Here is a 27,061-nt window from a genome sequence, read left to right on the forward strand (position 1 = left end):
TCCTTCCTTCCTTTCTTTCTTTTTTTTTTGTCTTTTGTCTTTTTTTTTTTTTTTTTTTTTTTGAGTTCAAGACCTGATTCCTAACAACCTTCATGTCAATTGAATTTTCAGCCAATTCTTCATTGGGGAAAATAAAGTATTGGGTTAACATTTCTGACTTTGAAACAGAGCTCTACTGAACTCAACTTGCCTGATCTGAAGTTCTGAGATCACTTCGTAAATTATAGAACCATCTAACCACTATGCTGTGTACCTGAAACTAATATAATATTCAGTGTCAACTGTAATTGAAAAAATAACAAATATAAAAAATTTAAAAAGAACTGTAAGATTTAAAAGACATTATACCATCCTTGGAACACTGGGGGAAAAAACTCAAAGAGAGTTTAGTTCAAGTTATGGCCTGAAATCAACAGAATTTTATTAATTCACAGGGGTATAGAAAATAATTTATTTACAGTGTTTAAATTGACACTTAAATTGACATTTGAACAGTTTTTCCAATCCCACACAGTTAGTGGCATAAGGTCTTGAGAAAGCATGAAACATTTTTTATCAGCCTCATGTTTGACTGAGCTTGCCAAACAGTTCATTTTCCATAGAAATTCACAAACCTGAGCAGTGGCCAAATTTTCAGAGTCGCTGAATGTAAGCCAGTGAATAAAATTGTTAAACCCTTTGATTCCCCCCACTTTTTTCCCTTAAAAAGTCACATAGCGTGTGCCTCTGAGTTTTATTATCTGACATCTATTACCCACAGCACTCAAGCGTGTTTGAGAAAAAGCCTGTATGGACATTCCAACACAGACTGAACGCAGGCAGGCTCTTCTGGAAACATTCATTTGCCGCCTTGCTTATCTTCAGATGGGAAAGCCTACTTCTTCACAGTTCCACCATCGACCTTCAGAGGGCAATGGTACCAACTTTAAAAATGAATAATTTTAAGGGCTTTTAAAAGTTGAACATTTTTAAGACAAGTCTAGGATGGAAAAAAACTACATATTGGTCCAAAATGTGACAAATTCCAGACACTGTACATTGCAGCTAATTGGGACCACTAACAAACCTTTCTGTTAAGACGTTAGGCCTGATAGCGGAATACACTGGTTCAAAAAAAATCGTGAGCGTGGGGAAGGATGGAACTAGGTATCATTAAGAAAATAATGTTCGTGAGCATTGATCCGTTGTGCTCAAGCATAGTTTGGAAAGATGTGGAAGTGAACAAAAAATAGTAATAATGAATATTAATAAATGTGTCAGTAACTAATGCAGTTCTCTTAGCGGATGGTACAATCATATTAGAATGTTGAATTTGTTTAACTCAAATGACCACTGTGGTATTCCCTTCATTGAATTGATTCCTTCATTGGCATCACCTGCTAATTTTATTTTTACTTATAATAGTGAAAATGCACAGCAGCCCCTGGAGGCAATACCTCTATTTTAAAAACACACAACCCCAAATTGATCCTTTCCCTTCCAAAATGGTGAGAGGTAATAATGAACTACTGAATTGTGGCCATGGGAAGACACTGAGCTGTGAGGGCCCATTGTGCTGAAATCACGTGTAATCTGGAGACCGTGGCCACATGGGGCACAACTGTAAGTTTGAAATGGGAACCACGGACGTGCTGGGAAGAGGGTCACCACCCAGGAATGCAGGAGCCATGGAAGAGCGGGTCTCAACCATGAAGCTGGAGCAGAATTCTGATCGTCAGTGGCCTAGAAATGAAGCTGAGCATAAGGGTCCCGGTGAGCCAGGGGCCACCTCCACCATGGTGAGCCCTTTCTACCATGGCCCCTGCCAAGCCACATAGGTAAATCGACAGGAGTAACGGTGACTTCAGAGGAGCCCAGTGTATTTGGGGAAGGGTTGTGCAAGGGAACAAGAGCTAGCATGTCATTTTTAATATAGCAGCTTCATTGAGACATAATTCACATACCATACAGTTCACATAAAAAATGTATAATTTAACGGTATACTCACAGAGTTTAGAAGTGTTTCAGCACCCCAAAAAGAAACCCTGTACCCCTTATTCATTACTGCCCGCAATTCCCCCAGCCCCTGGCAACCACTAATCTACTTTCTGTCTCTATGGATTTGCCTGTGCTGCACATGTCATATAAATGGAATCGTACAATAGGTGACCTTTTGTGTCTGTCTTCTTTCACTCAGTATCATGTTTTCCAGGCTCATCCATGTTGTAGCGCGTCTCGGTGCTTCATTCCCGTTCATAGCTGACTAATGCTCCGTTGTGTGGATATGCTCCATTTTGTTGACCCGTTCATTGGTTGAATGATGCTGCTGTGAACAGCTTTGTGTACAAGTTTTTGTGTGGACATATATTTTCAGTTCTCTTGGGTTGTATGGGAAATCTATGTTTAACATTTTGAGAAACTGCCAAACTGTTTTTCCAAAGAATTTGACATTCTCACCAGCGAAGTGTGCGAGTTCCAGTTTCACCACATCCTAGCCAACATTTCATTCTCCCCATCTTGGTGGGTGTGACGTGCTATCTCACTGTGGTTTTGATTTGCATTTCCCTGATGCCTACTGATGTCGAGCATCTTTTCATCTGCTTATTGGCCGTTTGAGTATTTTCTTCAGAGAAATGTCTATTCAGTCTTTGCCCATCTTTAAATCGGGTTATTTGCCTTCTTGTTATTGATTTGTAGGAGTTCTTTATATATTCTGGCTACGAGTCCCTTATCAGATATGTGTGTTGGCATTCCCTTTGCATGATTTGTTCCCTCCAGCATTTACATTGCATCTCTCAATTTACTGTAAACTGGCACATGTGTATGTACCCATTTACCGTGACTTTGTAACTCTCAGATTTTCTGCCTGGTAAATGCGGGTATGGGTCTGCCCTGTGTGCTGAAGGAAATCTTTTAGAGCTGAGAGCTCCCCAGGGTGTCTGACTCAGAGGCTCACAGTGACCCCAGGGCTTCTGCCTCCCAGGGCCTCTAGCAGCGCATTCCAGCCGGGGAGCCTGCCCGCCCGGCTCCGCTAGCTCTTTGAGCAGTATCCTCATCTCCAGCCTCCTTCTGCGTTCCCACACTGGACAGGGGCTTTGTGTCGGGGGCTTATGGGGGGTCAGTTCTGCCTGGAGCTGCTGCTACTGCTGAGGTGTAAGGACCCTGGAGAGGTAAGAGGAGACGGTGTGTGCATTGCAGGCTTTATGTTCTGTGCCTCCTGCTTGGGGCGAGGCAGGACCCAAGCCAGTAGGATGTGAAAGACTTCACGGGGTAATAATCCTGAAGCAGCATCCGGGGAAGGTGGACACAAGCAGGAAGGAGTGAGAAGTAATGGCTTCGGAGGGATTCACTCCGCTTGTTCCAGCCCTTGAGTCTCTTTCAAGTTCAAAGGTCAGGTGGTTCAAACGACACTTAAGATGTCTCTGCCTGTTGCTTTAGGAGAAGGTTCAGAGCCATCAAGCCAGGTCGACTGGAATGTTACATGTCATTGCCAAGACACTCATTTTTATTGAGCTGAGCGCAAACCTCAGAAAGGTCCTGCCACTTCTGCACCCTTTCCTTTGGCTATTTTCTCAGTATTTTAAAATCGACGCACTTTGACTTGAACGATGCATATTGGCTTATGATGTTACTATTGCAAGGTCTTAGTGGCCATCTAGTGCAGTGTTTTTCTGTGACAGATAAGAAAACAGGGTGCGAGTGGATCAGATTATAGCAGGGTCACTTGGCTGGTCCATGACAAACTGAGAGTAAACATCATTGCTTTTGAGCCTCTCTTTTGGTCTGGATCACCGGGGACTATGTAATGACAGATATCTGGGACAAGGACAAATGTTGCCCTTCCCCTCAATATGATAAAGCGTCAACATTCTATGACATCTACAAGCAATATGGGCACTGATGTGAGACCACAAAATGTGGTTTGACTCTTCCCCGTGGCTACTCCATGCAGCAAAGACAGATGGTTGGTTCCGAAAACCAGAAAGCCTCAGTTTTTCTGCTTGCAGCCTCTGGTACAAATCTTATTCTTTTACGATTCTGGTTTTTTATGATTTCATAGAAAGAACCTCAAAAATCTATCTTCTTATTAATTTAGAATATTACCAAAGTATTCACAGAGCTTAGATCCTTGCTGGTTTCATATAGCTACAAGTAACAGTTTCTTTGGACCCTTCTTAAAGGAACAGACAGTATCATATTAAACATTAGTTTATTTGGTGAACTTTTTTTTTAACAGCAAGAAGGTGGAATCATAAGCTTTCCTATAGATTTTTCCTAAGGCAATCTATGGCTTTAAACTACGTGACCAGGCCACCTCAGTTCATTTGCACACCTTTTCCTCTCTGTATCATGTGTACATGTTGCTGCAAGTATAAAGTATATATATATAATTTAATTTGTTAAAAACCAAGTTGTTTTTGGAGCAAATTTACTGCTCTTAAACCATCATCATTTACTATCTGTTGAATGATTCCATTTGGAAGAAGGGCAAAGATTTAACATTGTGATTCTGATGACTTACAGTAGTAGCAACTATAAAATAAATCAATACAGGTTGTAGTGATAGCAGGTTCCTGGATATCTATTACTGGACACCTGTATTCCTTTGGTCATCAGGAAGATTTTTTTTCTACCTGTTTAAAAATGAGCCACCAAGGCAGTATATCCCCCTTTATTTTCCAACTGTCTTTGGAAATCCTGCTAATAGGAACTGCACATTTTAGCAAGGTTCAATAAGTACTTTAGAAATCTGCAACTGTCATTAAAAAGAAATATTTTTGAAAGTTTGAAGTTGCTCTATTGGGCCTAGTTTAAAATTCAGAAAAAAAATCATTGTGGGACCTAGGTTGAGCCCAAGTTCATCATCAACAGGGCAAAAATGGGATTTTGTAAAGACTCCGAGCCTGAATTTGTTATTGCATGCAGCTGTGCAAATTCACAAACATTCCCTTTCCTAGTCAGGACCTGTGCAAGCAGCCAGTTTGGACAGCTGCCTTGAGATCTAACATTTCTGGAAGCTACAATGCAGGAAGCTATTGAGAAATTTGAACCTTTTCATGTATTTTAATCTGAACATCTAATGCCAGGTATAGAGTGTTTGGCAGCCAATTAGTTCTGATTCAGTCTCATGCTAGGAATATATCAGCGGCCTTCCTCTTCTGGTCATTCTAGTGAACTTCAGAATGGCACTTGAAATGGCCTTTCCAAATGTGTTTAATATGCATTCAATGGGCTACTTGGGAAGGAAGATAATGAAGGGCCAAGGTCTGGAGTTTCTAACAAGACATCCTTAGTTCCCACTGGCTTTCTCTGACTGAATCAATGAAAGAAAGATAGCACCTTGCAGTTCCTATGAGGACTGGACATGCATTTATTTGTTTTCAATCTATCTTTTGGAACCAAGGAAGGAGTGAGGGCTGGTCATGCTCAGGTTCACAGCCAGGACTGGGCTGCATGGCTTTCTCCTGGTTGCCATAGCAGTGCTGCCCTGGTGTGGGTGATACTTGCCCATATTTGCAGAAGTTTCCTCCCCATCTGTGGTGTTTCATCACAACTGCAAAGGAGTTATTGGGCTGGGGGTTCTTGAGCTTTTCTTTACAATTAGCTCCTTAGCACATCCTTCGGAGATCAAATGGGCAAGAACAAGTAAGTGACGAAAGGAGACAAGCTTCACGAGTCTGAATGAGTTGAATTCAGATTTGCTGTTAGAAATAGATACAGGTTGTTTTCGTTAGGGTCCTAGAGGCAGATGACAAATTAGTTTACCTTTCAAATGGCTCTCATAATAAACAAGACAGGGTGTGTGTGTTTTAAGAAGTGCCTCATTTCTTTTTAAAGTTTAAAGTGTAGACAACTCCTCATCTGTAAATTGGGGATAGAGACAATTTTTCCTCTATAAGGTTGTGAGAATTAAATGAGCTGACATCTGTCATGTGCTTAGAACATTCCTAGAATATAATAAGAGCCCAGTAAATGTTTGATATTATTATTATCATTACTTTGATATTATAGCACGGAGGATTTTAATGCTAATGATGGTTCCTTGAGCAGATATGAAGCACTCCGATGAGTTCCCAGGCATTTTTCTAAATCCGCCTCAGGGAGCTTGCTAGCTAGTGGGGAGATCAAAGAAGAAACAAGTATGTAGTTGCTTGAATTGGAGGCCTGCCCCAAATACCTCGGGAAACATCGAGGCCCGAGCACTCCAGCCCGGGGAGACCAGTAAGAGAAGACCCCTAGACAAGGAGGCATTGACCTGCTGCTTGTTTACAGCTGTTCTCTTGGGTTCATCACATATCGTAGGTTATGTGCTCAGAGTGGGTCTCCTGTCCATAGCACACTGCTTTCTATTCTCCAGGGCTCAGGTGTTTGGGTAATAATTTTGTAACCGCAACCTGATGATATTCATCAAATAATACTTTTGGAGAGTGACGGTTCTGAGAATCGAAAAAATGAAGGCATCTTAGATCCATGCCCACTCTATGGACAAAACTACTTATTTCTCTTTATTCAAATTCAAACAAATCCCAAAATAGGACATTTCCCAGCCAAACTAGATGAGCTCTAATTCAGTAGTTACACCAATAGCTAATGGCCTGGTTATTTTTCCACTCTTATTACTCAGGTAACAAAACCACTTTTAAGTCACCTCCCAAGAAACAACACTGTCACGTTTAAGTAACTTCTGAAGACACAAATAGCTATTTTAGTTTCTGCAGAATGGTTTTGATTTGGAGACATCAGCTGACTTCATCCTGGGGCAGCCGCGTCTTCACCTTGCAAATTTTCTTTAACCTCCTGGCCACTCCCCAAGCTGTTTAGATTTTGCTGATGCAGTCGGTACAGGAGGTGAAAAGCCAGTTGTATGGGGTCCTATATCAAGTTTACTAACTTTTAAAAGTTAAGCTCTTGGTTTTTCTTTCTCAATTATGTTTTAAAAACACACAGACTTCTACATTTGTTCAGAGTGTCATTATTTCTGTATGTTCAATTCTGAACACACAGCCTGATTCACTGCTGGCATCGTTTGAAGTTTCTCAACTTCAGCAGTGTTGACATTCGAGGCTGGACCATTCTTTGCTGTGGGGTCCGTCTTGTGCCTTGTAGGATGATTAGCAGCAACCTTGTTCTCTCCCCACTATGTGCCAATAATACCACTCTACCCCCCAGTCCCACCCCCACCTTGTGACTCCAGTCATTGCCAAATGCCCCCTAGGAGGCACAGCTGCCCCAGTTGCGAACCACTGCTCTAGAGAAGAACAGTTTGGTACAGAAATCCCTAACGTGGGCGTAGATGAGCTGTGACCAATGCCAGAGCACCAAGGGAATGATCAGAGTTGGAAGTCATCATAAGTGGGGACCAGGCCCTACAAAGAAGGTAAAAGGAAGACATTCAGGGGGAGAAGGTCTAACACTCTAGCCTCCAATGGGCCTTGTGCAACCCATGACACCCTCCTCGTAGATTTACTCTCGTATTATCCTTAGGTTGACCTTGGCAGTGGCAAAGAACAGCCTCTGGGATGTCAGGTAGGAGAAGGCAGGGATCAAGCAAGGTAGCAATCAGTAAGGGACGTGTTCAGGTGGCTGTATGTCAGAGATGCTGCATTGATAAATGACAGATGTGTTTGACTTTGAAGCCTTTATCATAGAAAACATCCATGTTATGTCCAAATTCTGCACCATCCTTGCTTCCAACTATGTAGGGTTCCTTTTGGGGATCTACAGAGCCAGAAGAAGCCTCACGTGTTGAAGATAAGAAACATAGCCAACATGTGTCGAGCTTGGGGCTCGTTGACAGGAAAGGACTCAGAGTTGGATGTTCGTACATTTTATAGATGAGGAAACTGAGGCACAGAGAGGCTAAGAAACTTGTCCAAGTTTCCACAGCAGATAAACAAAGGTCATGATTGTGAACCCAGACAGTCTGGTTGCAGAGCCTGCCCACGTCACCACCACACTGGGAAGCCATCGTTGCCTTTCTGTGGACACTTATCTGACCCCAGAGCCCCTCACATTCCACAGACAAATTGGAAGCATGGAAAATTCTTTGGTGAGGAAAACAAGATTTGGCTGTTCCAAGGAAGATATTTAACATTGTTAACAATCTTTCTTTTTTTTTTTAATTAATAAAAGAAAATGCTGGACCCTGGGCTATTTTTTGTTTCCATAGGGCAACGTTATTTGTAAGAGGCTTTATTGAGCTTTTATTTATTTATTTTTGATAGATGATTCAGCTGTGATTTATCGAGGCAAATGTTTTGGGACCCAGCTGACCATTCCTTTCTTCCCTCCTCAGCCACTTCACTCCTCACCACTCCCAGTCCAATGTTATTCATCAAGTATTATTTATCTTTTAGAAGAGTCAGGTGTTTCAGCTGAGGCCAGGGTGAATTCTTCCTGGCTGGGAAGTATTTTTGAATAACTAAATGTCAGCCAATGACCCCTGCTGATAAGGCTCTAAACCAAGTGGGGGCAAAGGAATCACAAGCCAAATCACAAAACAAAAAGTAAAAGATCCAATTAACAAGAATTTCACAACAAATAGACTGATGACGATTTTATTAAAGCAATATAGAACACAACTAGAAGGCACTATGTTCTGGAAATGGGGAAATTGATTGAAATTGTTTTTCTCTTGTGATTCCCATGTTAAGCTGTTCACAGTTAGATGTCTTTGGTGTTTGTTTGTTTGTTTTTAATTATTATTAATACAGTTGTTTGCTATTTTATATTCTTTTTAAAGTCCTGGCCTTAAACTTGATGTTGACTCAATTTTCAGCAATTGTTTCCTTAAACTCAATTTTCAGCAATTGTTTCCTACTAAGGGGCAAACTTCAGATTTATGGGAAAAGTCAGTGTTTCCATTTTGTTTGGAGTTGGGAGAAGAGGTGGTCAACTGGGCATTGCTTGTAGATAAAATGAGCAACTGCACCTTTTTTTTCTTGATAGAATTTTATATTGGAAGAAGTGTAATGTTTTGTGGTGATGATCACTGATATAACCATACAAGTTTTATTTAAAATTTCAAGTTGCTCAAATTGTGTATGTCACCACAAGTGTCCTTTAACTACAGGTAAATTCAATGAGCGTGTGCGCACACATATGTGCACATGCATGTACAAACACACACCCATTTGTCCTATGTTGCACCATTGGTTTGAACCACAAAATAGAAAAGAATGTTTTCTAATGTTTACAGGCAGTCCACCACCCTTGGACAAAAGATCAAGTTGTTTTCTTACTTTAATCTTTCTGTCAGCTTAGACTTTGGCCTAGGTAAAGGGCAGCCCAGCCTTCTACCTCCAGTGTGGACGTGGCTCGTAGAGGTCCGAAAAAAAACGGCCATTCCTTTGGAACGGAAATAGTTTCTCTTACAAGCAGAAAAATTAATTTAGTTGAACTTTGGATTCATCTACTTTTAAAGGAAACTAGAGGAAAGACCATTTTTGTGCATGTGATTCGACCTGAGGAAGAGAAGGGCGTTTGTATAGTTCTCAGAAAATTCCCATACGAGATCCTGCTTCCTGGAATGCTTGGGAAATGGCTTGTCAGGGATAGTTGAGATGTTCAGTTTTAACTAGCAGACGCGTTTTTGTTTCATCTTTTGTTGAAAACCTTTGAATTAGTGGGAATTGTTCTTCCACCTCAGAAAGCAGTATATAGCACTGTGTCATACAGCTCTTGGTGGTGATGGAAATGTCCTGTATCTGCGCTCTCCAGTATGGCAGCCGCTAACCCCGTGAGGAACTTTTAGCACTTAAAATGTGTTTAGTGTGACTGGAGGAACTGAATTTTAAATTTTATTTTACTTTAATTCTTTTAAGTTTGAATAGCCACCTGGGAACACCTACTGAACAGTGCGAGTAGAGGAAAATTACTAGTTAGTATATGTCTCTAATTTCAGTTATTCTGTTGTATTATGACCCTACATATCTGAATTTTCATGTGGAAAATGTGGAAACTATTACTGTGTCTGACAAACTAAAGGTTACTTCTAGGTAATCCTTTGAACCGCCATCTTTAGTGCATGCTATCAAGAGAGGTGGTGATGGAAATACAGCCTGGAAATTAGTTTGTTAGACTGCCTTTTCCTTTGCCCTTTTTAATAAGTAAATTGTGAGCATTGTCTGGTTAATTGGCATTGTTGCTGATTGAGGTCAAGCTCTTCAGATGATTCAGACCTGATGTAATTAAGCGTAGGAGAGAAAATAAGTACATTACAGGCAGTTGCAGCCCCAAAGTGAAATCAGACAATTGATGAGTTTTAAGTCAGCAATAGTTCAGACATTATTTAAATCAAAAGAGAAGCCATTTAATGTGAAAAATCATTACAAGCCCTCAGCTCTTTAAGGGTTTAGGGCTTAGACATTGTGTTTTACCTTTGACCTGCCTGCTCTTTGAACCCAGTTAACCTTCTACAGAATTTCAGCTGGAGCTGCCTTGATGGTCATTTATTTTATTTGTGTTGTTTCTAATTCATCTTCCTTCACTTTATAATATTCATCTCTTCTTTGTTGTTTGATTGTATTGTTCATTCTTTGGTCAAAATATTTCTCTGAAAAATGAAGTACCTATGAACTGATTTCTACTTGGAATTGATCTGAAGGGGACCCACTGAGATCCAAAGCTCACATCAAAGGGAACTGAAGAAAGGAGGTGTGTCTGGATTGAAGCAGAAGACAGGGAGAACAAACTTTTAAAAAATTAAATTTGTTTCTGGTTACAGAAGCAATTTATGTTTACTGTGGAAAAATTGGATCTTCATACAAACAGCTACATGTGTGCACATTTCTGTATGTGTGTTTCGGTGACTTACATGTCATGGTCATGTGTAATCGTCATGAATGGTGATATACAGTCTTCATCTTAAACTTCAGTTTACCACACTTACTCCACTAATAAATTTTCTTCTAAAGCATACTTTTTTATCACAATATTTCTTCAGCTAGATATAGGAGAATTTAAGGGAGACTCGATTTCTCACAACTATAGATAATGCTGTGATCAATATCTTTGCACATATCTTTTCATGCATTTTGATGACTCTCTGAGGGCAATTCCTAGACATGTATTTGCGCCCCGGAAAAATTATGCATATTGAAGCCCTCACTAACAAAGAGTGAATGAGAGCAGAGAAGATTCCAAATGTATTAGTGACATGGGAGGTCGGTTCCTGCAGGTGGTTTACTTAACTTCGTCTGTGTCTTTAGCTTAATTTCAAAGACATAGCACAGCACTTTTAGCACAAATCTACTTTTGCTGTTTTTGATTTAAGAATTCTTAGACAGATGTTTGGGTTTATTAATGCATTTATGATCAGTACTGTTACTTATTTCAGGGACTTTGAGTCTTGATCATTAGTATCTAGTGATTTTCTTCCATATTTGATTCAAATATATGCCACATTGGGTAGCTGACTAAGCCTGAGTTTTAGTGCATTAGAAAAACTGTTTTATTCGATTTTCATCAGCTATGTTATACTACGTGGTGACATCTACATGTCAGAATTTTGTCAGTTGCGGCTATCTGCCACAGTTGGAGAGTCAGGAAATAAAATAGTCCCAAAGTAACTGTGGGACTTCCAGAATAACAATCTCAATGCTAAAATACTTAATTTTGTTAGAGAGAATATGCATACAAAATAAGCTACATATTAGAAGACGTTAATATGCATTAACAAAGGAAGGAAAGGAAAGGAAAGGAAAAAAGAAAGGGAGGAAGGAAGGAAGGAAGAGAGAGAGAGAGAGAGAGAGAGAGAGAGAGAGAGAAGTGACCGCTAAGAGCAGAAAGGAGCAATTAGAACAAGAGAGCAGTGCGGGGCAATTTAAAACTAGCATACGGGCCTTGTTACCTCTGAGTTCCCAAGGCAACACACCACACTGGTGGGTGTTCATAAGTCTCGTTCTGGACCAACAAGAAGATGCTATGTTCTGGTTAATATACAACGTTTAATGCGGTAAAACAATGTCGATTATAGAAGACCATCATGAGAATGATAATATTAAAACACATGTTTGGACCTTTAATACACAAGTTTTAGTTTTTTGTTAAAATTATCTTGTGCAGTACATCTCATTCCATAGTGAGTAATAGTCTTCAGAGTCCAAAGCCTGACTTTTTTCTCCTTATAATTCAAAATGTGATTTGAATATGTGTGCGTGTGTGTTTTTATGTATTATTTGAATTATTATATTAGGTTGGTGCAAAAGTAATTGTGGTTTAAAAGATTAAAAATAATTGCAAAAACCACAATTACCTTTGCACCAACCTAATAAAAGAGAATTATTTTATCAATGACTTTCCCAAATAGAGAATCCTCTTCTATCAGAAAAATTGAAAGCAACTCCAGTCTGACTCCAAAGTTCGTTCTTTCCAATATCACACACAGTCTCCAAGTAACATTATCGCCTACATGTTTAAAATGTTTCTCAGTAGGAACAAATGTAATGGCAATATTTTCATGAGCTGTGGGAGGCAAAGTGCATGGGGGGGGCATATACTTTTTAGAATATACCAGGATATATATTTTTATCTCCATTTATCAGATGTTTTTCTCGGGAAGTCATTAACAAAATAATTCTCCTTAGTTCTGGCCATATAAGCTTTACATCATTGGAAGAGACAGTTTGCTGGCATCAGATAAATGATGGGGTTCTAATGTCGATCATGACCCACTAATCAATTATGACCGACAATTGAAAAACACTAGCATAGAAATAGTGTGTGGCATCCATCTAGAGGTAGATGGTACCAGAATTGGTTAATTCAGGGGCACATTGATGCCACCAAGGACCTAAGGGCTTTCCATCTTTCCACTTATCCCTCCTGGTTACATGATGGCAGACACAAATCCAGGCATCACGTCCTCAAACAAATAGATCCAAAGACAGAACAACACTTTTTCTTAGAGCGCGCACGCGCGCGCACGTGTGTGTGTGTGTGTGTGTGTGTGTTATAAAATGAAAGGGTAGTTTTTTCCCCCAGAAGCTCCTCCTCTCCTTGCAGACTTCCCTTTGGGCTTCATTCATCATTCAGGTTCCACCACAACCCATCCCTATACCAATCGCTGGCAAGGGGAGTAGATGCCATATTTGGTGTGGATATGGTATGTTATGGTAATTGAGGCCATGATTGTCATGGAGGAGGGAACATTCATTCCCTGGAATAGAGGAGGGGACTCATCTCTCCTGAGATTGTGGGAGGCCAGAGGCTGAGATTGATTCCACCTCTGCCAACAAGCAGTGAGTAGTGAGGAAAGCTATTGGCCCGCTAGCTAATGATATCTGCTATATTTGCCAGAGCATTTTGTCTATACTTCTGTCATAGTGTTACCACTGTTAGGCCTTCTCTTATTATCTGTCAGCTTATTTTATTCCTTTGGTAGACTCTAGATTCCTTAAGGATGGGGACTTACCATTTTTACCAGGACATGGAATAGTGCCTTGCCCTAGAGGATGGTTAATACATATTTATTAAGTCGATTAGAATTGGCCCATGCCAATTGATTAAATACTTTTTAATTGAATCTAAATTCTTTAAAATCAAGTTATTTGTTTGAATATTGACACCCTCCCAGTAAAATTATGTTTATTCATTCCAGAAAATGATTAAGGGGCCTTAATCATAAAAGTATGGGAATAAAGTTACTGTGGGTGCTGTATAATATAAACCCTAAAAAGGCTGTTTACAGTTCTGTGTGGGTGTAGGAGGAAAACAGGATTCAAATATAAATATGAGTGGGAAAGAAAACTTGTATTGAGTCCATTTATGCATCTGTTAACATTTTGAAGACTATGCAGTAGAATTTATCATCTTAAAGATTATGAAGTGGAAGAAATGACATATATAAAATCACTGTGATTCTCTATTTGAAGCTCCATTTAATCAAAGTTTTCTTAGGAAAACTGATAACCTCAACAATATAAAATTTAGTACATTACTATACATATCACATCATTTCATTTAAATAATCTTTCTCAGTAGAATAAGATCAAAAGACCAGATTTTGTTCATTAATGTGGTGTGAAATGTAAAGCCAGTGTTCCAAGTCTTAATTTGTTTTGTAATATAAACATTTCTCAGAGCTTATCTTTTTCAATGTAAAGAATTCTTCATATAAACTTCCCTTCATTTGGTTCAGGTTCAGTGACTGTACATGTTTATAATTTTTCACTTTATCAACTATTAGAACTAATTACAAACTTCCATTTTGTAAAAGATTTGAGAGAGTATATTTAAAGTTTTCTCTAAGAAGACATATAGTGCTCATTCGCCTGAAGAATGGTTAACTTGTACGTATAAATGGGCAGTTCCTACCTTATTCAAGAATAGCTATTTGTAATATGTTCTCTCAAGTGATGTGAAATTTTAAATTCAATTGAACACAAAGATGTGAATGATTTTAAAAACATTTTATTGTTTGCTAATGTACTTATTTTTAGTTACAGAATTTACTAAGTGATGGTAGGCACAAATCATTGCGTCATTCTGAAAGCAACTGAAATATCTATTTCAGTTCTCTTCTCATTTTCTGATCTTTTAATCCTGAAAAAGATAGCAAAAGGGACAATTAGAATAATTTACAAATATTCTTAGTGCGTGCCATTTATAATAACATGTATGGCTTCAGTTTTTCCAAAACAATGTGCAACCATTTAAGGTTTACTCTACAATTTTTAAAGTTTCTTTGTTATCTCATTGTCATTAGAGATGAGATATCCAGGATTGAGGCCCCGGCCGTCAAGACACTTAAAACTATTATTTTATAATGAAATAACAATTGCTACCTTTTACTGAGTACTTCTTGCCTGCCAGGCTCTGAGCTTATTACTTTATTTTATTTTCCTAAAACAACTCTAAGACACTATCAGTATTTATAGTCTAATTTTACACTGGAGTTTTGAAAAGTTCAAACTACCTATTCAGAGTCACCTTTTCATAAATAGTGGCAAGTTGTGAACACATTATGAAGTTCATGGCCTTAAGTATTAATAAAGAGATAAATAAATGTATTTTCTATACAAAGAGGGATCGTCTACCTTCAACTAGAATAATCGACTATAGGTACCAGATTATTTGAGATACAATCAATTTTCCAAAATTCTGTCCCATATGCCCCATAGCTGTAAAGCCATATGTGGCATGTATTGTAATTTTTTATTGGGAAACTATGGTATTCGTGCTTGGACAGAGGCTGGAAAATCATCTGATTTCGTCATTTTCTCTCATTTTATAGAAGGGAAGACACCCATAGATTTGCAGTAACTTGTACAATACCGTGTCCTGTTGCGGAGCAAAGCTGGAACTAGACCCCAGGTATCCTGGCTCTCCATCCAAGTGTTTTCCACCTCAGCCCTAACTGCTTTGCAGTAGAAAATCCTCACTAGTGCTTAGAACTGGAAATTGCATTTGGATCCATCCATACAGTAGAATTACCAAATCTCATATACACAGAAGGGTCTATGGGTATGGGTAAGGGTCATTTATTTTATTGGCTATTTTCCACTCATTTGGAAGAGATGTCTGTATGGAAAAAGATTCTGTGCTTAATTGTGAACACTTCTTGCCAAAAGCTTAATCTGTAGAATCCCAACACTGAAAGGGAATCTAACTGTCTAGTGTAGCTTCCTCCAAGTTAGATTCAAAATCACTGTAGACAGGTAATCTTCACTTAGGTCTTTACAAAGATTTCTCACTGACCTTTCGTAGCCTGTTCAAATATTTGCATCCCCCCCACTCTCAAAAATTATTCTTTTTAAAATCTTCAGTGCAATTCTAGCCTATTCTTGCTAGTCAGACACTTGAAAGGTAAGGAGAACATATATTCCTTTATACCGCTGTCCTTAAAATGAATGGGTTTTAGTCATATAAATTCTGGTAGGAATTAAAACTAATTGTAGAATTGAAACCCACCAGAAAAAGCTATGGTCTTAATTACTAAGCCATGTAGATGAGCTCGTTTATAATATAAAGTTACAGCACATGCTTGGACTAATAGAGTCAGTGACCTGTAGCTCCGCAAACTGCGGACCCCACATTGGTTGAGAACTTAGAACTCGCGGGGCCAATTTTGCTTTACCATGTTCATAGATGGTGTAGTGCCTTCAAGATGTACTCACCACTTCCTCCCGCTTGGTCTTGTCTGTTGCTGGCCAAGCTTCCAGAGGCAGGTCAGGAAGCATGGGGGGCAGGGGCTGCATGGGGAACATCGGAGGCAGAGGTGGTTGTGGCGGCAGGGGCTGGATGGGGTGCACGGGTGGCTGGGGCTGGATGGGCTGGTGAGGCTGAGGCTGGACGGGCTGGGGCTGGAAGGGCTGCTGGGCGGGCGGAAGGAGGTTTGTCTGGTGGTGTTGGGTTGGAGTCATGGAGTGTTGGCCAGGAACTGGCATCATTGGTTGCTGGGGGACCACGGGCTGCTGAGCTGGCACCATGGGGATGTGGTGATGAGGCTGTAGGGCGTGATTCGGGGGGTTCTGCTGGGACAGCACGGGAATGATTTGGTGGTGCAGCCATCCACCCATGGGTTCGTAACCATAGGAAGGGTACTGGTGAGAAACAGAGAGTCAGGTTTACCATTGGCTCCATTGACTTCCATCTGGAGAAGTAGCAATGTTTTCTTTGTCGTTATGACAATCTGAATATTTATTCATTTTTGTCCTGTGTAAGAATTTCTAACTGTGTACACAGATAGGACCTTTTACAAACTCGATTTCCCGTTAGTGTCTGTATGTGGCATAGATATGTTATCTCACTTAAAAGGGAATTGAAATGCATGCTTAGTATTTTAAGGGAATGAAGAACAAAAGAGCTACATACCGGCTGCCTTATCATGCTCTGGTACCACTTCAGAGGGGTAAGGACCTTAAGAGAAAGAGACATTAGAATACATTTGTTTGAATTTAGGTAGATGAACTAGAGATTCAATAATGCAGTTCTGTCAATATTAATAGCCTGAAAATATGAGTTGTATGGAAGAAAGAATAAGGCAAATTCTTGTCAGGTGATTTCTACGTGTTAGGCACTGCATTCCATCCATCACACATATTTTTCATGTTTTCTCACATACTCTGAGGCAAATATCGTCACCCTCACTTTTACAGACAAGGTCAAGGGGAGTCAAAGAGGTTCATGAGCTTGGCTGGGGTACAAAAGTAGTAATTCTGTTTAATCCCACAACTCCTGCTCCTCTTTGCAAGAGCAACACAAAACAGAAAGATTAATGTGACATAACAGTCATGTTCTGTTTTGATTTGATGTCACAATGTAAAATAAAGGAAGCAGCAACACTGTCCCTCATCCTAGAAAGACAGGTTTTCTGGTAAAATATGTCAGCCTTTTAAGGTTTAACGGATAATCTCGCCTCAAATTCTTATTAACATTTTTCCTCAGCTTGTATAAGTAAACAGACTCACAGATTGTCGCGTGCACCCATAAAAGATGTAAGAGTTTTGTTCCCTTCTAAACAGTCTACCCTTGGGTGACCAGGTGCAGGGACTCGGTCATATATAGTAGGATAGCATTTGATATCAGTACAACAAACAATTATTAACCTTGTTCAAGTTACACTTGACAAAATACCTTTCATATCGCTTGACTATGTGTCTCCCCAAGCTGTTTTGAAGCATGGGTATAATGATTATTCCCCTTCCCCAGATAAGGAAACCAAAGTTCCAGAGACAAAATGGTTTGCCCAAGGTGACATAGTTAGTGCAGAGGTGAGGAGCGCTTCAAACTTCATTTCCAGAAATGTCATGCTTTCCATTGCTCTGCAGAATGTCTCGTAGGCCGCATGATCACTAATCTGTCACTAATCGTACAAATGAGGGAGACACACAGAGTATGAACATCTTAGAATCAGGGGCTCTCTAGCTGGAAAGGATCTTATATCACGTCTTACCCGATTCCCCACATTTTACAGGCTAGAATAGAATACACCTGTTCAGCCAGGGTGGGTTCACTTCCTGCCCTACCCTGCAGCACCTCCGCCCAGCCCCCCCACCCTCACCCTGAGTGGTAGTTCACGATGGATAACTTTATAGCCATGTAAGGAGGAGAGACTGAGTCAGAGGGGCCAGGTAGGTGTGTGCTGGGGCAATGCAGGCTTGTGGAGACCCATCAAGACTTACACCAGGAACCCAGTAGTGGGAACTCAAAAAGTGGGACTGCGAAACATCTCGAATGAAGAATCAACACTATTCTTTACAGAGCTCAGGGCATTGTTAAGTCAAACAATGGTCAAAATGAGTAAAGAGAAAAATTACCTCATAGCTGAAGTTGATATAACCAGGGTGCCCAGGATGAGGTGGTAGCTTTTATAGGGAGGGGGAAAGGAGAAGAAAAAGAAAGGAGAGAGAAGAGGGAGAGACGAAGAAATTAAGTCAATATGCAATTGTTCACATGAAGAGAGACTGAAGCAACTTTTAAAAAATCTATATAGTGCAGAATATATTTGAGGTCCACTTTATTTTGAACATGTACGCTGTGTAGGAGAGGAGCCCTCTTATTTTAAAGAGGTCCAGAGCAACTAAAAGATTTTCCCGGGGGTTGTAGTCTTATGGTGGGAGACCTGGAAGCAGGAACCAGCACACATTTATCCTCCAGTGATCTTCGGACACCCCTCCATCCATGTTTTCAATTAATCCTATTCTACCCCATCCACCATTTTACTTCTTAAGGAAACTCACTCCATGTCGGGAAGAGAGAGATGTTTCTCTTACACAATTACGAAATGCCAACAAGAAGAGAATTGTCTCACAAACCTTCCCTTATGGAGCAGGAGGTGGAGAAATGCTTAAGTAGCAAAGAGATGCCTCGTAATTGGTGTGCAAAGTAAATAACACATCATCAACAACAAAAGAAACAACTGTGTGTGAATTATTGCTGAATATGAGAACCAGATGGGTGCAATGAAGTGGAAACATTATATATCCTGTGGAAAATGAAAGAGTTGATTTATGAAGGTTAGGCCAGTTCTTTGTATTATTCTGTCAATGTTTTATGGCAGAAACATTTAAAAGTTCAAAATAAAAAAAAACCATTCTGAATAATGATCTAAACCAAGACTGTCTGCCCTATCAAAAATGGAAGCCAAGTGACTGATGCCCGCATGGTGGAGTTCCGGTTGGCCCTGGAGTGGAGCAGAGTGAATCATTCAAAACATCTCCCTCAGACATCGAGCTCTTTAAGGCTCTCTTCTTTTCAAATGCTCACATTTCCTAAGAGGGTTAATTCTCTCTCATCTGAGTGTGACTGATTTTAATCAAGTAACTGTCTTTTCTATACATGCTGGACATAAGCCCTCAGAGAGCAGGGGTTGAATTGAGGAGTGGGGAAAGGGCTGAATTTGTGATGCGGAGGCTCCAGAGGGGCTAGTAATGAATGACCCCAGTGCAGAATTTCAGGAAAGCAGAGCACAGACTCTTGGTCTCGTGGGTGAGAGAGGAAGAGAGGAGGCAGATATGCAAGCTTTGCTGGCTTCTGGTTGTATCAACTGCTCTTTATGCCACTGAAAAGCAAATGGATCCTGCTTTGCCTGCCTGCGATCTGTGCTCTCTGACCTTGTGTACCTGCATCCAGAGAGCATGGGTCGGATTTCCTGTCCTTGGTACATTTGAATATAAATGCATCCATATGTAGTGGTCATAGGTAGGATTTCAGACAACCACACGGAAGTCATGTGCTTAGCAGGTACACCCAAAGGGATGAGGCCTCTGAGAACAGGAAAATGGTTCAAAAAGGGGATTCCTAACACAAAAATCCTATTCTCAGAAGGATAATAGCAGTGGACTTTGGAGAGCAGGAAGAGAATTGGATGCTTGTGAAAAATTGGGTTTTAGAGAAAACTTGGATTTTTGTAGTGTTTGCCTAAGGCTGATTAAGCACTTTCTCTGGAGGCTGTCCAAGGGTCCCATCCAAAAGTTTCCTCCATGTAGACATGGGCAGTGATATTTACAAGCTAATTGTTTCAACAGAACCTCCTGCGGTGCTTGTTAGAATGCAGAGTCCTGGGCCCCATCCCATCTGTTCTTACTCAGAATCTTTGGCAGAGGCATCCAAGAATCTTTTTTTTTTTTTAATAGCAAGCTCTTCAAAGTGTTTTTAAACATAAAAATATTTGAGGACATCTGATCTTATACTATTTTTAACCCTAGAGTTTACCAACTGTGGGGCAGATTTTTATTCCCAAGCTTGTGAAATGGGACACTGACTTATACAGGAGGTGCTTTACTCACGGGCATGGCGAAGGCTGCTCCCAGGAGGCAGGCAAACAAAATCCAGGTCCCCATTTCTTGATGGCCCTGCAATATATCAACACACACTTTTCTTGTCTCTTCTCAAAATTGGGCATAATAAATGTTCCGCAAAACCCACATAACCCATATTAGTCTGTTGCTAGTAGGAAGGATCGGGGCATTCTTTGCGAGGTTACTTCACTCGTATGTGATTTCCAGTTCTCAGCCCATTTCATTGTTTCCGGGGTCACAATAGTGACAGAGACGCTTTACGTTTAGATCGAGAGCTGGACAGGTTGTAAGGACATGGATCCTGTCTGACTGTGTGAGCTGGCATGCCATCTTCCTACACCTGTACAGCTTCTAGAGTCGCAGAAGCTGAGTGTAGCTTATGATTAATGATTCGAAGAATAGAGTTGACTCTAAAAGATGGGGAGGTCATCACGGTGCACAGTGTTTGATACCTTTAGGACCAGGAGGCATAGATTATTTTTTTCTGTACAGTCCACCTGAGCATCGCTACTGTTAAAAATGAAGACTAATCATCTGAGGAAAAACATTAAGTAATTTGTCCAAAGAGAGTAAGGAAGGAGTGGAGTTTCATTCCAGGTGTTCCCACCAGTAGGACTTCAGACAAGACCTTCAGGTAACATCTCTGAGCTCCAGATATGGAGCAAAGAATGTGGCTGAATGGAAGGGAGCGAATGGTGCGAAGATTCCGTGATTATTCCATGAATTTTGAATGACATCTCCTTAAAAGAGTCCATACTTAGTCTATGGCATCTTTTTTTTTGTTTGACGCTGCACTGTAATTATCCCACAAATAAGACCCTTGGGATGCGAAGCAAAGCAAGCCATTGTAAAATACGCACATTGCTTTGTGGTGCAAATTATTGACTAACTTGGCAAACTGTCAGAAGAAAGACTTTAAATTTTGCATAGGAAGTGAACATCATTTATAATGATGCTGGCTATGGAAATTACACCGATGTTTTCTACCTCCTAAATCTGTTTTTTTTTTTAGGTTTGAATGAATGAGAAAAACATTTCATTGATAGTTCTATTTGATATCATTAAATAAAACATTTTCAAAGTAGTGGATCACACAATGTTAAAAATGTTTTATCTTAATTGATAAATAATTAATATTTTGCTGTGAAATTTGGCCCCCAAAAGTGCTTTGGGATTTTGGAACTAAAATTTAAAGAAATATAGACACTTTGCTGCACCAGAAAGTAAAATAATTCATTTAATACTCGGAGTCTAATTTAATTACCATCCAACTGAAGAAGTACCTGAATATTAATGGCATAAAGGATTAGAAATGCAGAATACATTTGCATCTTTAGAACATAAAATGAAGAAAAAGAAATAAGCACAATGGAAAAGATACCAAATTATGAATAAAAATCCACATACCTTTGAATATATTTATTCAGAGTAAGTTTCTGTCTGAAACTCAGGGATGCTTGATCCGTTAGATTTCCTCCAACTAAGAGCTCAATTTATATCATTCACAGCACCTAGAACAACCAATCCGGTTTCTGAAGGAAAAATGTGTTGAGTATAACTAAAAATCCCTGTATCATGAATTTTTAGAAGCTGTGATCAAACATGAGGCTGTATGTTGTGATTATTGCATATAGTCTTTCATTATGGTCAATAATGGGTTTAACAGGCAAAAAATTTCATCACGCAGTTTTTAAGTCAGCAAATAAGTTGACTGCACATGCTGATATATTCAAATGTACTTTTAAGAAGCGGCTATGTCATTGTCTGTTCCCTGGTTCTAGCAAACATAACATTATTCTTTACAAAAAGAAAAAAGTTAGATGGTTGAGTTTCTGTAGTTTAATCAAGATGTACCCTAGGGTTCCCTAGCCCTTTCAGATCAAGATAAATTGATTTAAACCCCCCTTCTGGTAATACCCCAAAACTCTCCCCAATATTTCTCTGAGGGATTATAATTTTGGGATCACCACTGCTCTGTTTTCTACTCTCATTGAGGGTATTTTCTGTGTTCCCTGTGGCCATTCCTTTATCACCATTCTGGTGTCCATCAAAAGAGGGGACAAAGTCCCTTCTCCTTGGCCCCATCCTGCAACCCACCTACCATCCAAGCAACCATGAACTTCAGGTTATCACAGTAGCAAAACTTTTACTGAGGATCTGAAAGACAAGGCAGGGAGCGAAGCACACACCAGACCTCACACTTAAAACTATATTTTGATCCTTGCCAACAGATATGTATCAGAGGGGACACTGCCCTGGACCCTATTCCACAGAGCACCTCAGTCTTCCTCAGTCTGATGACCCTCCCTTGCCCCCATCCTTCTGGCCCAATCCCACTTTTCTCTTACAAGCAAATCCAAATTTCTCCCTTTCTGCCTCTTAACTGCCCCTGTAGGTGCATTGTCCCCATGTTCTCAGCAGCCTCCCTTTGTTTATACAACATCCACCGAAGCCCTTCTCTCTCTAATAGGACCTCTGATCTAGCTATTAAATTCATGTCTTTTCCTCCTTTACTTTAGTAAAGCAGATGGATTTTTTCTTTTATTGTAGAATTGGATCAACGAAAAAGCAAATGTGTAACTAGTGATAAGAGGCCACTCATGAGCTATCTATTGATAGTCAATCGATAAAGGAAACACTGATTAAACTCCCAGATACTATTGGTGGTGTAGCCAGCTCTCTTTGATTACTGCAGTAATATTTTTAAAGTTTGTACATGTATGTATATTTTTATATAGGTGCTCCACACTGGCTGAATTAAACTCCAGAAGGAAATATCCATGACAGGAAACGTGGTATTATTAAACGCTAGAGCTTAGGCTTCCATGGGTCCCGACCCCAGCTTCACCAAGGGTTGAGGGACCACTGACAAGATACTTAACCTATCTGAGCCTCAGTTTCCTCATCAGTAAAATGAGGATAATTATAGAATCTACCTAAGAGGATTAGCGTGAAAACGAAGTAAGAGACATCTCTGGGGGAAAGGCAAGTTATCACCTTCCTCAAACCCACCACTTGGTATATAGTAAATGTTTTAAAAAGATTCTAAGATGATCTTTGGGAATGAATTAGTAGGAAATGAATAGCCCTCATGGAGAAAGGTAGACCTTTCAATCAGAGAGAGAGAAATTACAAAGAAGAAAGTGGAAGGTTATAATAAGCAAAATGTATGAATGAAAGCGAACATAGAATATGGTTCTAAGAGCCAATTGTGTCTGGGTTTGCATGTATATATGAATATATGTATTGGTGAATCTGTATCAGAGGCAATAAGGATTCCCTTTGAAGGAAGTTGTAAAATAGATGTTAGGAGAATTGGCATCAGGTTACTTGGAGTGGGGGACTGGAGGGTGAGTAGCAAGGTGCTAAAAGAGAGTAGGAGGGAGAGGAAGGAAAATACAGATCACATTGTATCATTATATTCCTTTCCAATTTTTTCCCCATTTTATTTAATTAAATATATTGGAGTGCCTGAAAAAGATTCAGGACATATTTTTCCTACAAAAAGTGTGGTTAATCTCTAGTAATTAAATCATTAGTGAAGTACTAGTGGTCTTATAATTTTACAACATTTATCCCGTTACTTTGTCTCATCTTTTAAGAATGAGAGTATCATATATTTGGCCACAGAGATCAACAGAATGATCCCTTATTGTATCATTAATTACTCTGTTCAACTAGATATAGAGTTATTGCCAATTCACCATGGACTGTTGTTCAGGCTTTGATAACAAATACAATAGAAATAGAATAGAAATGATTTGGTTCTCTCTATTTATTTTCCTCCCACTGCATATCCTGAGTCATAGGGTATTAAAATATGGATCTCTCTGCTTGAAATCTCTTACTAATCTAGGTCTCACATATACAGTTTAAAAGTTGCTTAATGTTTTGGGAAGGAAATACAAAATTTCAATTGAAAACATTTCCCATAAATAATTATTTCATTTATGAATCAGATGACTTTCTAAAAGAAAGCAGGATTTACTAGATCGACTACTTATTTTGTTTTATAGAGGCTATAAAATTTCCAAAATATTTGTGTTCTATTTTTCTGGCTGTTTGACCTCAAATACATTTTTCTCTTTTTTTAAATAAGGTCACTATTTTAAAAATGGATCTAAGCATAAAATATTTCCCTCTATGACCATGCCTCTGGAATAACTGTGACAATATGACCCTAGAGTGTGCCTTCATTCACTTAGGCATTTGTTCCAAATATATATGTTGAATGCCTATGAACCTGAGACCATTTGTGTTACTATAGGGGATCAATACATGCACGGAATATTAGTTTCTGAAAGCTTTTCTCAACAATGATGAGTGAATAAATGCCCTTATAAATTATAGGTTCCCATTCTTGCTAAATGGGAAGGAGGAGCGTCCAAGAAAGGGCTATAAAAATATCACATTTGGGGCACCTTTTGGCCAAGAAAGAGCTGTTCTAAGATCTTCCTGAAGCCTTGTAGCATCAAACAGGGCTGCAAAGCATGCAATTCATGTGGAAGGATCTGAAGACTGAGATGCCTTCTACTCTTTTTGGCACAAATCAAGAACCAGAAGGTGCCTGCCTGCCAGTGATTAGAGATAAGGAAAGAGCAGACTAATCCGAGGCAGCAATAATCTGACCCAATGCCATATACCTCCTTACTTTGGACCAATCAAATACTTTGAATAAAGAGAAGCCATGATAGTCAAGAGCGGAAGCAAGTCTTGAGCTCTGAAAGGAAGCAAGTCTTAAACGTCTTTGCCTGCTGTAATGCCTGATCGCAGACAAATAGTGGACACTCATAAATAACAACAAATATATGTGTGTGTGGTGTGCTTTATAATTTTTTAAAAAGTTCTTTTGCCCATTTTTATAGTTTCTTTTTCTTGACTTACAGCTCATTGCATTTGGCTGTTCCCATGTTGCTTGTGCTAGCAACTTCTCCCCTTCTAATTTGCTGCTTAATTTACAGTGTGCTGGAGAATCATATGTCCAAACTTGTTAGCAGTATGTGTGGACCACAAGTAAAGGGATGCTTTAAGCAGTGTTGGCCCTGGAGGCTCACTTGTGAAAAAGGCTCAAAAATTTCAGTCTTGTGGCATTGATTTTTGACTGCTGGGAGTAGGTTTTATTTTGGATTTTCCCCCTTTGCACTTCCTGGGTTTTAGCAGTAGTGGAGGTATATGGGAGATCTTTGGATAAGTCCAGTGTTAGGAGTTTCAGAAGCCTTTCTTATCAATAGGGGCTCAATTCTTGAATCTTCTTTTAAAGCCATTCCAGGATTATCCAATATTGTGGAATAATGTCAAGAGTGAGTATTCTTAATAACTGGAGCCAAAGTCAGCTTTTAAATATTTCTTCTGTGGACATTTACTTATAAGAAAATATCATTCTCTAGGCTGGCTTTTTGCTGGAGTGGAGTTGTACCCTCTTCAGAACTCAGGTAACACTACCACTAATTGATTTTGATAAACATGCTAACTCCATTTGCAACCCTTGGAAGTCAGATATTATGTCTTAGACTTCCTTGGGAGCATTTTGGTACCTAGAAAAGTCTCCTTTACAAAGTACGTGCTAGATAAATGTGGTGATTAATTGATGAAAATGTAGAGAAGGCTGCCATTAGATGATGTATTATAGAATTGTACACTTGAAACCTATGTCATTTTATTAACCAATGTCACCCCAATACATTTAATTTTAAAAATAAATTAGAAAAGAAAATGTGGAGAAGTTATTCATGACATTATGAAAATGTGAAAACTGCCCTGGATCTCTGTGGAATCTCCATAGACGAAGAAATCTTGCAGTGATTTGGATGGGCCTTTCAAACAGCTAAGACTCAAAACTCTGCATTGCTGTCAACTGCTCCTATGGACTGTCATGCAAATGGCCTCTGATTAGGACCTAAAAAGGGAGGTGCTGTAAAAACTTTAGAATCCATTATCCTAACATCCTTATTACATTTGGCTTGGACCTATTAGTTCAAATTGTAATATACTACAAGCAAATATGCTATGATATATACACTTGATGTTTTCTTATTTATGACTGAGTTTCTTTGCTTAATATAAGAAAGCTTTATAATTATTAGATTCTTAGACTTCTAGAATCTCTTTAGCCCAAGGAATAATTTGAAAAGAATAACAACAAAAAAACCCTCTCTCACCCACATTCACATACTTTATTGATTGCAAACCATCAGTACCTATTCTAGAATTAGGTACTAATTCCATGGAATTAACTATGTTGTATGGCTGTTTGTTTGAAGCTACGAAAAAAAAAAGAGGAATCCTCTACTGGTTAATGACATTTAATAAGTGATTAAACTTGGGACAAGAAGCATAAGAAAAGCAGGGACAGAGGTAAGGGACCAGAAAAAAGAAAGGCACCTGTAAGAAGAGGAAAATGCATTGTGATGGTATTCAAGGTGGTGACAGGTCCAACAAGCCCCAAGTGTCCTGAAAAAAAAAAAAAAAGAGGAAACTTATTCATGAAGCAATAGGATATAAACAGCTGTGCTAGAAAAGGGGATGGTCCAGGGTCAAGGCCAAAATTGTGATATCGCGTCAAGCACTTAGTACATGCTTAACACCGTTATTATCGAGCCCTTGCTATATGCCTAAAACAGTCATCGGCCTTGGGTTACAAAGATGAATAGCACACTAGTCCAGTTCTCAAAGTCCTCATGGCGTCCAGAAGAATTCTCCACTCTGAGATGTGGTGGAGAATGCTGGGAGTGGGTGTTGGAACAAATCGCCCTTCTCATCTTCAGGAAACTAACGTGCTCTCTGCTATGTCTGTGTTTGTGGATGAGAAAGGGGTAAAGAGGTAGGAGAGGGACAGTAGT

At 39.5% G+C, this 27,061-nt stretch overlaps 2 protein-coding genes across 5 annotated transcripts in view; one reads left to right on the forward strand and one right to left on the reverse strand.

Annotated features, from left to right (window-relative positions):
• Positions 1–27,061, forward strand: part of ARHGAP6 (Rho GTPase activating protein 6) — a 449,126-nt gene that overhangs the window by 303,147 nt on the left and 118,918 nt on the right. The window contains exon 1 of one of the 3 annotated variants that reach the window (XM_033119094.1): positions 3,046–3,149. The exons of the other annotated variants lie outside the window; for them this stretch is intronic. Coding sequence (XP_032974985.1) covers positions 3,090–3,149 — 60 coding nt within the window. The 5' untranslated portion in view covers positions 3,046–3,089. Of the gene's footprint in view, positions 1–3,045; positions 3,150–27,061 lie in introns of those variants that run through there. 3 annotated transcript variants of the gene reach the window in all.
• On the reverse strand, positions 14,384–21,689 carry AMELX (amelogenin X-linked). 2 transcript variants are annotated; one of them, XM_033119123.1, is made up of 6 exons: positions 21,630–21,689; positions 20,211–20,276; positions 18,240–18,287; positions 16,795–16,839; positions 16,098–16,523; positions 14,384–14,523 (listed from the first exon to the last, which is right to left on the reverse strand). In XM_033119123.1, the coding sequence occupies exons 2-6, from the start codon at positions 20,262–20,264 to the stop codon at positions 14,518–14,520; spliced, it is 579 nt and encodes a 192-aa protein (XP_032975014.1). In that variant the 5' UTR covers positions 20,265–20,276; positions 21,630–21,689; the 3' UTR covers positions 14,384–14,517. The 2 variants fall into 2 exon arrangements, with proteins under 2 accessions (XP_032975014.1, XP_032975023.1); XM_033119132.1 differs by lacking the exon at positions 18,240–18,287 and having other exon boundaries at positions 14,388–14,523.

The sequence above is a fragment of the Rhinolophus ferrumequinum genome, chromosome X (assembly GCF_004115265.2).
Source record: "Rhinolophus ferrumequinum isolate MPI-CBG mRhiFer1 chromosome X, mRhiFer1_v1.p, whole genome shotgun sequence".
Classification (NCBI taxonomy): domain Eukaryota; kingdom Metazoa; phylum Chordata; class Mammalia; order Chiroptera; family Rhinolophidae; genus Rhinolophus; species Rhinolophus ferrumequinum.

What these genes read in the sequence shown, in the direction of transcription:
- AMELX (XM_033119123.1), bottom strand. Translation starts at nt 20,264, where the DNA reads ATGGGGACCTGGATTTTGTTTGCCTGCCTCCTGGGAGCAGCCTTCGCC. An exon ending in GAGCAGCCTTCGCCATGCCC is followed by an intron (nt 18,288 to 20,210) that starts GTGAGTAAAGCA and finishes TCCCTATAAAAG; the next exon opens with CTACCACCTCATCCTGGGCA. An exon ending in AGAGCATGATAAGGCAGCCG is followed by an intron (nt 16,524 to 16,794) that starts GTATGTAGCTCT and finishes GTTTCTCACCAG; the next exon opens with TACCCTTCCTATGGTTACGA.